Below are 14,493 nucleotides of genomic sequence, written 5' to 3' on the forward strand. Positions count from 1 at the left end.
TTTTGATAACTGCTTTTCACAGTAATGGGAAGTTAAAATGACAATGATGTTTGTGGTCTCCAGGTCCAGCAGACTCTTATCATCCTGCAGCAGGTGTCTACAGCCATGGGACCTGCACTCAAGCAGCATGTTAAAGCACTGGGATTCCCTGTTATCACCGTACTGGGAGACAGCAAGGTAAAGCAGTGTTTTCACGTTCAACAACAATGGCAATGTGGTGTTTGCATTCAAATGGACCTCACAGGGTTTATTGGTTATTTGCGTCATACATTTCATGAAGTAACAGGAAAGTTTAAAGTTTTCACTGAAACGATAAGATCCATCAAAACAGAATATAATGTTAATGTAAATACGAGACAAACAAAGTGGAGGGCATCAAATATAGAGTTCAATATTAAATTAAAGAAGTTTACAATGTAGCACTAAAGATGAGAAATATCCAGCAAAGGTAGAGCATACTGATATGAAATAAACAGATGGAAGATGTCTACTTTAGAATGATGTATGATTAAAAAGAGAAAATAAATCTGAAGGGGCTTGTCGATCTTCGGACTGTTGCATCCTGACTGTGGTGATGATGGACATGTCCTCTGTTTCTCTGCAGTCTAATGTAAGGGCAGCTGCCATGACCACCCTGCAGGCCTGGGTGGAGCAGACGGGGATGAAGGAGTGGCTGGAAGGAGAAGATATGTCAGAGGAGCTAAAAAGGGAGAATCCCTCCCTACGACAGGAGGTATACATTCTTTCATTCATTCATTCATTTTCCGTAACCTGCTTATCCAGTCAAGGGTCGCAGGGAGGAGGTATACAGTGAAACATAGTCTTAACTGGCTTGTCTGTGAAGGAAATCCTGCATTCCACTTATTCTGAGAAGAGAAATTCCATTTTCTTGTACCTTCTGGACTAGTAGTGTAACGGACCACTGTCAATCGGTGATCCATACTGATCTCCCCTCTGGGTTCTTTACACATGTGAACCGCGTATTAATAACAGAGTTTAGTGTTAACCATCACAGTGTGAAATAAAGTTTTACTGATGATCGTTATCTGCCAGTATTGAGTAAAATATGTGATAAGGACATCACAAACAAGATTTGTTTTAACCCATGAGAATACAATCTTTAATTTCCTTATCATTTGAATTGTGTGTTTTTATGAAGAAAAAAACACCATAGATGACTATATAAAAGGATAACATTTAGAATTTTGATGGTTTACTGATTTCAGAGCAGTTGAATTGATTTTTGGGACAGTGACAAAAAATGACATCTTTGTAGACCAGCTGCTATAATCAAACAACAAAGAGATCTGTATCTGCCAATATGGATTATCATGATCGGCAATTGGTAAAAAAAACGTTATCAGGGATCTCTTAACGTTCTATTTGATCCCTTATTTCTGTTGTGTTGATCACATCTGTGATCTGATTGTGATACGATCCGAACTGTGAGTTTTATGATCCGTTCCACCACTATTCTGGACCCTAAATGAAATTTCAGGCACACATTTTTCCAGAGAAACTTCCACACAACGCAGATGAGAAACTGATTTGCCATGAACCTGTCTTCATTACCCAGGTGCTAGGCTGGTTAGCAGAGAAGCTGCCGACCCTGAGGACGGTACCCGGGGACCTGATGCTGTGTGTCCCTCAGCTCTATGCCTGCCTGGAGGACAGAAATGGAGACGTGAGGAAGAAGGCTCAGGACGCCCTGCCTACCTTCATGATGCACCTCGGCTATGAAAAAATGGACAAGGCTGCTGGGAAACTCAAAGTAATCAACACATGTATTGTGGTGTGGCTAGCAAATGCAATTTTAGAGCCTGACCCAAGGAAGTGAATCAGATCCATCTTGTCTGCAATAATGAATGTCTCCCACCTCATCTGCCTGCAGACTGCCTCCAAAGATCAGGTGCTAGGCATGTTGGAGAAGGCCAGAGCGGTGATGCCAGCTAAACTTGCCGCCCCTGCCAAAGCTGTAGGGGGAAGAGGCTCTGCAGAGCCAAGCAGAGCTGCTTCAGGTTTGTGTCACATTACAGCGAATCATTAACACAACTCGGGCTCACAGTGAGCACACATTCTCAATTTCAAACCAAATCTATGCTACTGTGTGGTAGTATACACAGAATGTGAAGTAGGGTTGGGTTTGATAGCTAATACATTTGGGGTCTGGTTTCCATTTGGAAGAATAAACTACAAACAAGGTGTGGAAGGTATAAAAGCTAAAGGAAGTATAGCAGTATGGATTTGCCCTACAGTATTTTGACCATACCGTGCTGACCGGTAGAACCAGAGATTCACCGATCGGCTGCTGATCGAAACAGGCCGGTTTCATATTTCTATTTTTTTTTGCTCCTCACATTTACACATCTGTGTCACCGCATGCTAGTTTGACATCGGTATGCAGCGGCACAGAGACGTCATAGCCACACACACGCACAACATGTGTCGGTGAGTAAAGAAGACAGAAAGTTCTCAATTTGTCACAACTGTAAGTCCAAAATAAGGCATAGAGGAACAACATATCTGGAACAACTAACTCAATCGGACACTATTTTTATTGCTATTAATTAATATCAAACTGTCCAGAGTATCGCAGAGACAGAGTCTCTGTCTCTGTCTCATTCTCTCTCTCTATCTCTCTGTCTCCTTCTCCATCTCTGTCTCTCTCTCTCTCTCTGTCTGTCTGTCTCTCTCTGTCTCCCTCGCTCTGTCTGACTCTCCATCTCTCTCTCTTTCTCTCTCTCTCTCTCTCTCTCTCTCTCTCTCTCTCTCTCTCTCTCTCTCTCTGTATATCTCTCTCTCTGTCTCTCTTGGTCTCCCCCTCTCTGTCTCCATCTCTCTCTCTCTATGTCTCCGTCTGTCTCTCCATCTCTCTGTCTCTCTCACTGTCTTGGTCTGTCTCAGTTGTTTGAAATTTTTAATAGCAATATAAAATAGATATTACAGAGTGCATGGTGAGCTGTTAAACTTCCTAACACTAGCTCTAAGCAGCTTATCAAAACCTCATCAAAACTGAAAAAAATAAAAATGTTATCTTTTAAAAAATATTCCGATTAATATTCGTGAGTCCATGATATTTTCTCTGACTATAATTGTTCTATCCAAATTTCCTACGGTGAAATCCCTCGTTCTCAACTCTCCAATCATCTAGGCTTTGTGGTTGAGGAATGATTTTCTTTTTGTTATGAAAGCACCATATGAAAGCAGCCCATTTACGATGCAAAATGGGTAGAAAATTGCAAACACAGTAAGTGTCTTAATGGTCTGCTTAATATTTGTTTGATTGCATTGTATTCACTAACTTGTTCCTCTTCTTCAGCTTCCGGGCAGCCAGCCAGTGAGGACTTTGTGGACAGTAAACCTGAAGTCAAGAAGGTCCGAGGAGGAGTTGCCGGGAAGAAGGTTCGGTTTTAGATTTTTCAGTGTGCACATAGGAACAGATGAATGTAGAATTGGTTTCAGGGGGATTTCTGACCAGATTTTGTCCTCCCATTTATATCAATACTGAAAGAAGAGATATGTTCTTTTCAAGTCCAGTCCGACCCTTCCAATTGTATGGTTTTACTTTTTTAGAGATGATCTGTACCTTTTTTGTAAATATTCACACATTGATATCTCTCCTGTTAGTGGTTGTGCATTTCACGCATGAACATTTGACATGATTTAATTTTTGTTGAAGCGCACCATTTCATTTAATGACAGCGAAGTGTAAATATGATGTGGTTTCTCTACTCACCCAGCCTCCCTCCCCTCCAGAGGAACCTGTCCCTCCTCCTTCCAAGGACAAGGACAGTAATGCTAGTAAAAAGCCACCCAGCAAAGGGAAGGCTGCTGCTAGCAGTCAACAGGTAGTCCTTGTGATGAAATGTTTTTAACACTTCATCTACCTGCTGCTCTGTATTAAAGCCGCGTAGAAGACGTGGGCCCAGTTTTTACAGTGGACAGATGTTAACCCCTGTCTTCTCTCTGCCTTGATCAGTGGATGGATCATACTAACCCTGTGTCTCTCTAATCACTAATACTGCCAGGGAATACACACATCTGTATAATCAGAAGCACATGGACACACAGTTGTCAGGTGGAATGAGCTCAACACACATGTGTATTAACCTTTTAACATGTAAAAATCTGCTGACATGAGATGAATCGAACAGTGCAGCGCGTCAGACACAGTGCAGCGCGTCAGACACAGTGCAGCGCATGCATGCTTACAGAAATGAGGCACAAACCGGGAGAGCTCACTTTTCAGGTTTCAGGTCACCCCACTGCATGAGTGTGTGTTTCAAAACATTTTGGAATAGTATCACATCAGTGTATCTGCACTTCTCTTTATGTGTTAACCTGCACTGAGATCTGTTTGGGATAACATTTTGTCTCCTGTTTTTACTGTTTGCCACCTACACACACCTCCGTCATCCACATCAAAACATGATTACGCACTCACTGCAAAGAACAGTTCCACAGGCGGAGCACATTGGTCCACTCGCTGTCCCTCACTCTGTGATGCTGCCTCTCCTCTCAGGGTGCAGCTGGCAAGAAGCCTGCGGCCAAAAACCAGAAGGATGACGAAGATAGGTCCGGGCCAATCTTCATCCTCATCCCCAACGCTAAGGAGCAGAGGATCAAGGAAGAGAAACAACTAAAGGTATCTGATTAGCTGAAAAACACGCCCTGATCCCAGTGGGAGATCAGTCCTATTCTATGTCTGAGAGTGGAAGTGTCAGCTGATCGATAGTAAGCAGAGCAAAGCTCATTGCAGCACTAAGCAGTGAAATATAGATCAAATCAAAAGAAGCGGCTTGTATTACTAAACTTGCACATACAAGGCACTGTCATACACATTACACATTATTTCATTATTGTGCTCCTGATTAAAATCACAGTAATGTATACACTCAGTTGCCGGTGTATTAGGTCTACTCACCATACCAAGTACAACAGTCCCATCATCATGAAGTTGTTTGTTGAATCCGTTTGAGATCTGATGCTCATTTTGGAGGCTGTGGTGCTGCTGAATGTTATGTGCAGTGAGAGTTGTTCCTACTATTTAGTTTACCTTAGTGAAGGGACATTTTGTGCATTTTTTTTTATGCACATTGGCTACAATGCCAATATGCGTAGAACATTTAAGTCGAGACACCCCCCTATAGATGGGAGTGAAAGTAGAATGTTTTAACCTGAAATCTCCACTATAGTAGCAGTTACATTAACCAGAGTCAGAGAACTAACACATTTGGAGAAAACGGCCTGTATTGTAAAATTCAATGCATTTAGCCACTCACTATGGGTGAAAAGGGTAAAAAAATGTAACTAGTAGACTAACAACCTCCCAAGTTGATTGCTTACATTAAGACTATTATTTATATTGTATTACAAGTTTTCTAAGTGTCATGTTATGCATTTCTGACTTTGGGTGTATTTCGGAGAATTCTACAGATGCAAATAGACAAAGTAGTAAAATAAACACCTAAATGTGTATTTTGGGCTAGCCTACTGAAAGTCAGCTTTAGTGAGAGGCATCTGCTCTGCAGGTGGATGGACTGTAACTGGGATGGGATTCCATGAATAATGCATTGACTATAAATGTTGGTGAGATATATTGAAGTCCAACAGGCGGCCTAAAGTGGCGACTCAGCGTTTTTTCCAAATAACTGAAATATTGCTAACAAAATGTTTCCCTTGTAGATTTTGAAATGGAACTTCACCACTCCCCGAGATGAATATTTGGAACAGCTGAAAACGCAGATGTCTACCTGCTTTGCCAGGTGGCTACAGGACGAGCTCTTTCACTTAGACTTCCAGAGACACGTCAAGGCTATAGGAGTCATGATTGAGGTAGTGGTTGGTCTTAATCTACAAATCGCACATTAGGAGTAGGCTAGTTTTGGTAATAAAGTCCGCATGTGTGTTTGTGTATGCCAGAGGTTGGAAAATGAGAGCGAAGCCACAATCGGCTGTCTGGACCTGATCCTGAAGTGGTTCACCCTGCGGTTCTTTGACACCAACACCACAGTCCTAATGAAGGTGCTGGAGTATCTGAAGCTGTTGTTTGCCATGCTGAACAGCGAGAACTACCACCTGACTGAGTACGAGGCCAACTCCTTCATCCCCTACCTCATACTCAAGGTGAGCACACGTCACGTTCGGATCGATAGAAGCCAACGCAGAGCTTTTTCTGCTCACACGTTCTCCTCTTCTTCAGGTGGGAGAGTCAAAGGATGTCGTTCGCAAAGATGTTCGGGCCATACTGGGCATGCTGTGTAAGGTCTACCCAGCATCCAAGGTCTTCCTTTCCTCATGGATGGAACAAAGTCCAAGAACTCCAAACAGAGAGCTGGTGAGTTTCAACAGACAGAAGTAACTGTCCAAACCTGTTACTGTTCCATTATAGGCCTCTTTAATGGCGACCTAGGGGGGAAACATATTGAAGAGATGTATTCTAACAACATTGTTTCTGTGGTTTCTTCCCCGTCCTCAGAATGTCTGGAGGAGTTGGGTTGTTTGATAGAGGGCTACGGGATGAATGTATGCCAGCCGACACCAGCAAAGTCTCTAAAGGAGATAGCCGTGCACATAGGCGACCGAGACACATCTGTTCGCAACGCTGCCCTGAACACTGTGGTGGCCGTCTACAACGTCTGTGGGGACCAAGTCTACAAACTAATAGGAAATGTAAGATAGAGGTTACCATTGTCGTAGGTTCGATCCTAAAACATACTCCGTACAATTACACATGACTCTTTTCCCCATCCTTTCCAGTTATCAGAGAAAGACCTGAGCATGCTGGAAGAGAGAATCAAGCGTTCAGCCAAGAAGACGCAGGCAGCTCCCGCCAAGCCGAATGCGACGGAGAGGTCTCAGAGAGAGCACCCTACCAACCCCAATGCCACCTTCCTCCGCAAGCCTGCACAAGAAGACCCCAACAAACTAAAGTAGGTCCCCTCTGGCTCAGGGCTGTGTGTTAAAGTTAGCCGAATGAAAACCATCAAAGTAAATGGACTGTATTTGTACAGCACTTTTCTAGTCTTCAGACAACTCAAAGCGCTTCAACACTACATGTTATCATTCACCCAGTCACACCATTCATACACTGATGACAGGGGCTATCGGGACTACCTAACATTCATACAACATTCAAACACCATAGGCAAAGCTATGGGAGCTACTAGGGGACTCACTCGCTTTGCAGGGGATTATTGTTGGTAAAAGGCAATTAACAAGAACATTGAGAGTTTGTGGATTATACGGTAAACTATAGTCTGACTTGGAAATTGAAATGGTAACATTGACTTAATAGGAATTTGGAAGGCCCTGGAAGGCTTCTTGGTTACCACTAGATGATGAACTTGAAGCAGCTGCACTTGGAAGAGAAAGTGACCAAATCTTTTTCCAAACAATCATTCTGAACAGCCATCCCTGGTGCTAAAGTGCCTATATATTAAAAGCTATTCACTTAGTTTGTTATACAACTATTCAATCACAGTGGGCATAAGTAGGCTTTTAGACAATGATCAAGATTCCACAAAGGGCAAAGCAGTTTGTTAGATTCAGCTGTTTAAAGTTAGCTGCTCTCTGAACAGAATTGTATAAATAAATCCTTTAATATATTTTAGGGCTTTAATGCTTAACAGTTACCTTCTTGCCCATGTAAAACAAGACATCAAATCAATACTGATATTTCCAGAAGTGGTTTAAGTTTTAACTTTCATAATACAAGACTCTAAAGCGATCGAGAAGACTACATTTCGCTACAATTTATTTTATATAGCCCAAAATCACAAATTAGCCCCAGAGGGCTTTACAATCTGTACACATGCGACATCCTCTGTGTCGCATGTGGAAAACTCCCCTAAAAAAACCTTTAACAGGGAGAAAAAAGGAAGAAACCTATGGGAGAGCGACAGAGGAGGGATCCTTCTCCCAGGATGGACAGAATGCAATAGATGTCATGTGTACAGAATGAACAACATAACAGAGTTACAACACATTAAATGTATATGACATACATTATTTATATAATCACAGTAGTAAGCAGAGTAACAAAGGAAAAAATTAAGACTACTAACAATGACTATAAGGAATAGTATTAGTAATGTGACTAATAATAACAATCGAATTAGCAGAGGGTGTCAGCCGGGTCATGGCAGGAGGCACAACCAAGATTGTGGCAGGAGTAAGGCTAAATACAAAGCCTTACTGTTGATCAAATGTTACAAACATCAAATGGTATAAAGCAGGTAGAATTCTGGATTTTCTGTCTTGAATAATTTGATGTAACTATCTATGCCTTTTGACACACACACACACACACACACACACACACACACACACACACACACACACACACACACACACACACACACACACACACACACACACACACACACACAACGTCTGTTTCAACATTACCACTGATGTTGGTCAGTAAAGGAAACTTTCATTCAATCATTTGACAGGTAGAAGACAAAAGGCATGCTTTTAAATTAGTGCAGTTAGAAAGTCTCGCCTTTGGACATGAATTGTCTTGAACCACTAAAACCCAACTCTTACAGCTGATTTTCATAGGCATGTCCTCCATTCTGTCAGAAACATAACATCAATCTAAAAGCTGAGGACTGTGGTTAGATGCATGCTCTAAATCTTTTGAATGTTTGTGTTTTGCTCGCAACTAATCTCTCCTCTTCTTGTCGTGTTTTAGTCATTGCATGTTGGGTTGCTCTCACAGATACTTGTTTTAAAGGAAAATTGGCACATAAAATCCTATCCACTGTGTCTGTGAAAGCGGCCTGCTGTCTTCTTCCCGTCTGTCTCTTAACCCTTCATTATTTCTTCCTGTGTGATTTCCTCCTTTTTCTGCTCCGCTTACGTTCTCTTCTGGAGCAGAATAATGTATCGCACGTATAGGATGTGAGTACCTCTTTCTCCTCGCCCCTCTTTTCTACATGTTATCATTGTAGGAACCCTCCCCTGAATGCAATCATCTAACTCATCTAACTGTAATTTCTCATTGTTCAAAAGACTAATGAACTAAAATGCATGCTGTGACGTTGATGTTTAGTCATGCTTCTTCACATGGTAGGTAAAGCAGCAGACTAATGGTCATGATGTCCAGCTGTCACTTCCACTTCCCTCTTCATCCCTTCGTCCCTTATGTATGTTTATACCGTACCAGGAAATGAGACCTACTGTCCTTTGCTTTTGCTGCCAGCTAGCAATATAGGGACACTTTGTATTCTCAAACATTTGCTTTTTGACATTTGCAAAAAAAAACATTGAAGGCACCCATTGAAGGCCACTTCTTATTTTTATGTTTTTTACCTTTTTTATAATTAACAACAATTTTGGTTGGTTCTTTAGTTTTGAAAGCTGAATTTATGAAACGCAACAACTATACGTAACGACACTGATAATGAGATTGTTTTTATGTGGTTGTCATAGTGTATTGTTGTGCTCCAAATTTGATGTGTTGTGAACAAAAAACACCTAGTTGTGTGTGCACAATTTTTAAGTAAGGTCCATGGTAGAGATGTGCCTGTATACTTACTATAGTGTATAAACTAGTGCAGCATTTTAATGGTAACAACACCTGACACACTGTCACTTTAGGACCAGAAGACTATGATCATTGTCTGTCTAGCTCTATAAACCTTGGCCATGACTTGCTATGCTAACGTTAGCTAATTAACCCACTGAAGCATGGCTAGTTTATCTGTGTCGGCAGAGAGCAGGCATTTATTAACAAACTGCGTTTAAATTGCACACATTCACGTTCTTCCTCAGGGTCAGCCTCAACCCTGGCTATGGTATTTGTTGGCAGCCCCAGATTTAGGAGTCACTGTTCGTTTCCTACACAGGTTCAGGAGGAACGGTTCAGCTCGTACCCAGGGTTAGGAGTCACTGTTCGATGCACTTCTTGTGTGAACAGCAAGGCTTTTTCCTCATCCTGGGTGATGCTGATAGCAGTGGGATGGATTTTTATTCATAACAGCAAGTAGCAACAATTGTATTCATTAATGGGGCAAAGAATCATTGAAACAAAATGCTTTTGTTTATTACAAATCTAAAGTTAGTTTTTCAGTGTTTTCCCCTCATTTTTAAAGGATACAGATGCTTAATGTTGGTTTTAGATCAGTTCTGATCAGCTCCAGTCCTGAAAGTCCAACTATAATTTGGAAAAGATTAGGCCAGTCACTCGGGCCCTGTAATATTGGGTCTTTTTAAACAGATTATTTTTATGCAAAGAGCAGGGATGCACTGGAGGGTAAAGCCACAAAAGCTATTAACTCATTTAAACATTTGACTATTGTCTGACTGTTAAAGGCTGTTAAACGCATTGGAATTGGATATTGATGGTTTTCGAAGCCAAAAAGGGGAAATTATGCTTCTTAAAAATGGAATTGATTCTCAATAAAAGTATTATGCAATATGAGGATCCAAAACTTTTTATCCTTGTTTTTAACTGACCTCCTTGCACTGAATACACTGACATTAGACTGAGAGCTGTCGGATAAACCCTCATACTGTCATAGATTCTCAAACTAATATGTAAAAGCTTGTGTCAGTCAGGACTGAAGCTTAAAGGCACTGATCGATAATAGACTGGACTAAATATACTGTCCCTCCCATCTACACATCTATCCTATCCATCTAGCCAAGCCCGTCAGAACGCCCAGCACAGTGAGTCCTCCCACCCCTCCATCCCTAAGGAGTTCCAGCTAGACCTGGACATGATTGAGATGGACCAGAGCAGAGTGTGTGAGCTGCCGGACCTCGTCCAACACAAGCTGGACGAGCTGCTGGAGCCCATCATGATCCCTGAACCCAAGTAAGCGCACCCTGAAACACAACCTGACTGACAGACACTGAAGCAAATACGCAGATCAGATAGAAAGTAAAGCTACAGTGGAAAAAAAAAAACTTGATTAATATTGTAAGTGTTCATGTGTTCAAAGGATGCGTTCAGTCTCTCCACACTTTGATGACCTCCACAACAGCACAGCCTCCACCATCAACTTTGTCATCTCTCAGGTGGCCAGCGGTGACATTAACAACAGCATACAAGCACTGGCACAGGTATGAAAATATGAAGATGGCATTTTTGGCATCACTGATGAAGGGATGTTTTGAAGCTTGGGTTTGTGTTTGATGTCTGCTGCCATTATTGCAATTACTAGAGCTAGAAAACATCCAACGGTCCTGTAGAGCAGCTGTAGCTTCATCTGTCCACACTTTAACAGATTTTTTCTGATGGTTGGCCCATTTAATCAGCTGGGCTTATGTAGGCAGCAGGAGCAGGGAAAGATGATCTAATGGTCAGCGTATTGTTTCCCCTGGTGGAGATGTACACATCCTGGCCGAAATTAGGTAAAACAGATCTGAGGTTTGTTTGATTACAATCATCAGCTAAAACAAAAATACCATCCGGTTGTTGAATTTGCATCGGGGGGGAATGTAAAGGGCGTCAGAATGCTGCCAAATGCTCCACTTTGTTCACCAGTTACTTATTGTGTCTGTTTGGTGCTGAACCGGTAATGTCCACTATGTTTTTAGAGCCTTTTTTGGTTTTCTGAAAACAGCTGCCTGCTGCTACTGTAAAGCTGTAGGCCAGATGGCTAAACAATGAGCTGAAAATCCGCTCCATAAAGCAGAGGGACCCCTTTGATATTGTCACATGATGCATTGTTGCATTTGAAATATCCATCACAGATGCTTCGAGGTGGCATCAAAAGTGTGGTTTGTCCCCGTAGATCGACGAGGTGTTGCGGCAGGAGGACAAAGCAGAAGTCATGTCGGGACACATTGATCAGTTCCTTATTGCGACCTTCATGCAGTTGAGGCTCATCTACAGCACACACATGGCTGATGAGCGGCTGGACAAGAAGGACATCATCAAACTGTACAGCTGCATCATAGGAAACATGCTCTCTGTGAGTCAATATGCTAACGTGATGCGTCAGTAACTGCATGGGTGAGGTTGTATGATGATGCCGATGCTGAGGAGACATTCTCTTTGTATTAGTTGTTCTCTATGGAGTCCTTGGCCCGAGAGGCATCTATGGGTGTGTTGAAGGACCTGATGCACGGTGTGATAACGCTGATGCTGGATGGCAGAGTGGAGGACATAGAAGATGGACAGCAGGTCATCAGATCAGTCAACCTGCTGGTGACTCGGGTTCTGGAGAAGTCTGACCAGACCAACATGATCAGGTTAGTGTGAAGAAACAGAAACATTATTCCAAACCACCCAGTACTTCATTCATTCATTCATTAAATAAATACACAAGTAATAGACCTCTGAGTCTTACCTGACTCAGTGAGGGAAGAGAGAATTCGTCTGAACTAAATCCTTGCTTTCCTGTGTCTCTGCAGTGCTCTGCTGGTTTTGCTTCAGGACAGTTTGGTCACGACAGCCCCTCCTATGTTCTCTGAGCTGGTCATGAAGGTAAGGAGTGTCTCCACGTCCCCATACTGACCCCGCTGTCCGTTTACTGACTGCTCGGTTTGTGTCTGTTCAGTGTCTGTGGAGGATTATCCGCTTTCTCCCAGAGACCATCAACAACATCAACCTGGACCGGATCTTACTGGACGTTCACAACTTCATGAAGATTTTCCCCAAAGAGAAACTCAAGCAGCTCAAGAGTGACGTTCCACACAGAACCCTCAAGACTCTGTTACACACACTCTGCAAGCTCACAGGGGCCAAGGTAACGCACGCAAAATCTATCCCATCATATTATTAGAGTTATTGTTCTGCTATGATAACTATATCTATTTCTGAACAGATCCTGGACCACCTCTCAATGATAGAGAATCGTAATGAGTCGGAGTTGGAGGCCCATCTGAGGCGGGTGGTCAAACACTCTGGAAACCTCTCAGGACTCAAGAGTGACCGTGGCAACGAGAAGACTGGTCTGCGTACGGTGAGCAACACATACAAAATACACAACACACACTTTAGTGGCCGTTGTTTTGGTCAAGAATTTACACAAACTCTGTATTGTCGTTTTTGGGATGACAGTGTTTCCAAATGAATTCTGATGTAACGGGAATCTGTCCTTTTGTGTTTTCCCCCCAGGAGGATCGGATGTCAAAGGCAAAGGTCAGCGACATTCTGTCTGAAATCTTCAAGAAGATCGGCTCCAAGGAGAACACCAAAGAGGTCAGCTCCGCTCCATTCTTCAAATCATTCCAAGTGTACTAGTTGTTGCAATTTCAAGCTTAAAGGCAATGTTTTCTATTACAGTTATCTTTTTAAAAACTTCACAGAGAAAACAAATGATTATTATGACGGATGGATTGGAGAACATTCAGTAATGTATCCGATCTTCTTCTCAGGGTTTGACGGAGTTGTACGAGTACAAACAGAAGTACTCGGACGCAGACCTGGAGCCCTTCCTTAAAAACACTTCCCAGTTCTTCCAGAGCTACGTGGAGCGAGGCCTCCGTATGATCGAGTCTGAGAGGGAGGGTAAGACTCGCATCCAGACCTCAGCAGGTAAAACTGTGAGCTGGCACCGGTTCTTTGGTCACACTGAAGCCGGCACTGTATAGTAACGCGTCCGTGTCTCTGCAGTGATCCCTCAGCATGGCGTGGACTTCAGTCTGAGCAGCAACAATGAAGAGCTGAAACCAGCCGTTTACTATGAGAGACTCAAGATCCTCAGACAGAGACAAGGACTGGAAAACAACTCCAAGGTACTCGCACCCGTCCCAGTACCTCTGTCTTCATGAGGACACTCATTGACGTTATGCGTTCCCTGGTCTCTTACCCTGAACCATCACAACTAAACACCTGAACCATAACCTAAACCATCACAACTAACTTTTAGGGGGGTGCCGCATGAACTCCGCTTACCGGAGAAATAAAAATGTAAAGGATCTCCTGGTCCACACAAATTTAAAAAAATAAAAAGGGAGTGCTTCGAGATTCGGAAATTGAGTTAATTCATCACCCCCAAATTTTTAATCCTTACACAAGGACTGGTTTTAACTTGAACACTAATTTTAAACCCACAACTAGAAATCTGGTATATGCGGTGAAATGTGGAGCTTGCCAGAAGCTATACATGGGGGAGACGAAGAATGAACTAAACAGCAGAATAAAACGACACATTTATATCATGAACAGCGGTAATGGTATTTTAAATAGATGGTCCCTGTGTGCCCGTGCCCCTCGTGGTATTCAATCCGAATGCCACGTTTTAACCCAAAACCTAACCCATCACAACTAAACACCTGAACCATCACAACTAAACACCTGAACCATCACAACTAAACACCTGAACCATCACAACTAAACACCTGAACCATCACAACTAAACACCTGAACCATCACAATTAAACACCTGAACCATCACAACCAAACACCTGACCCTAACCTGAACCATCACACCAGAGAGCACTGACTAACTTCCTGTTTTCAGTTTTGATGGTTTTTAAAACTGTAACACGTGAAGCTGGTTTATTGTGAACTTACTGGTGAAACATCAGTAT

The 14,493-nt window shown here is 42.5% G+C and overlaps 1 protein-coding gene across 1 annotated transcript in view; it reads left to right on the top strand.

Annotated features, from left to right (window-relative positions):
* ckap5 (cytoskeleton associated protein 5) overlaps positions 1-14,493 on the top strand; it is a 38,749-nt gene that overhangs the window by 22,114 nt on the left and 2,142 nt on the right. Inside the window, 23 exon segments of the mRNA XM_054619305.1 lie at positions 64-177; positions 605-733; positions 1,577-1,771; positions 1,892-2,018; positions 3,320-3,402; positions 3,741-3,848; positions 4,523-4,645; positions 5,686-5,835; positions 5,923-6,126; positions 6,203-6,284; positions 6,287-6,337; positions 6,479-6,672; positions 6,760-6,932; positions 10,652-10,825; positions 10,953-11,073; positions 11,748-11,927; positions 12,020-12,207; positions 12,370-12,442; positions 12,516-12,704; positions 12,783-12,920; positions 13,076-13,159; positions 13,336-13,495; positions 13,574-13,695. Coding sequence (XP_054475280.1) covers positions 64-177; positions 605-733; positions 1,577-1,771; positions 1,892-2,018; positions 3,320-3,402; positions 3,741-3,848; positions 4,523-4,645; positions 5,686-5,835; positions 5,923-6,126; positions 6,203-6,284; positions 6,287-6,337; positions 6,479-6,672; positions 6,760-6,932; positions 10,652-10,825; positions 10,953-11,073; positions 11,748-11,927; positions 12,020-12,207; positions 12,370-12,442; positions 12,516-12,704; positions 12,783-12,920; positions 13,076-13,159; positions 13,336-13,495; positions 13,574-13,695 — 3,162 coding nt within the window.

Source organism: Anoplopoma fimbria, chromosome 19 (assembly GCF_027596085.1).
Source record: "Anoplopoma fimbria isolate UVic2021 breed Golden Eagle Sablefish chromosome 19, Afim_UVic_2022, whole genome shotgun sequence".
In the NCBI taxonomy this organism is placed as follows: domain Eukaryota; kingdom Metazoa; phylum Chordata; class Actinopteri; order Perciformes; family Anoplopomatidae; genus Anoplopoma; species Anoplopoma fimbria.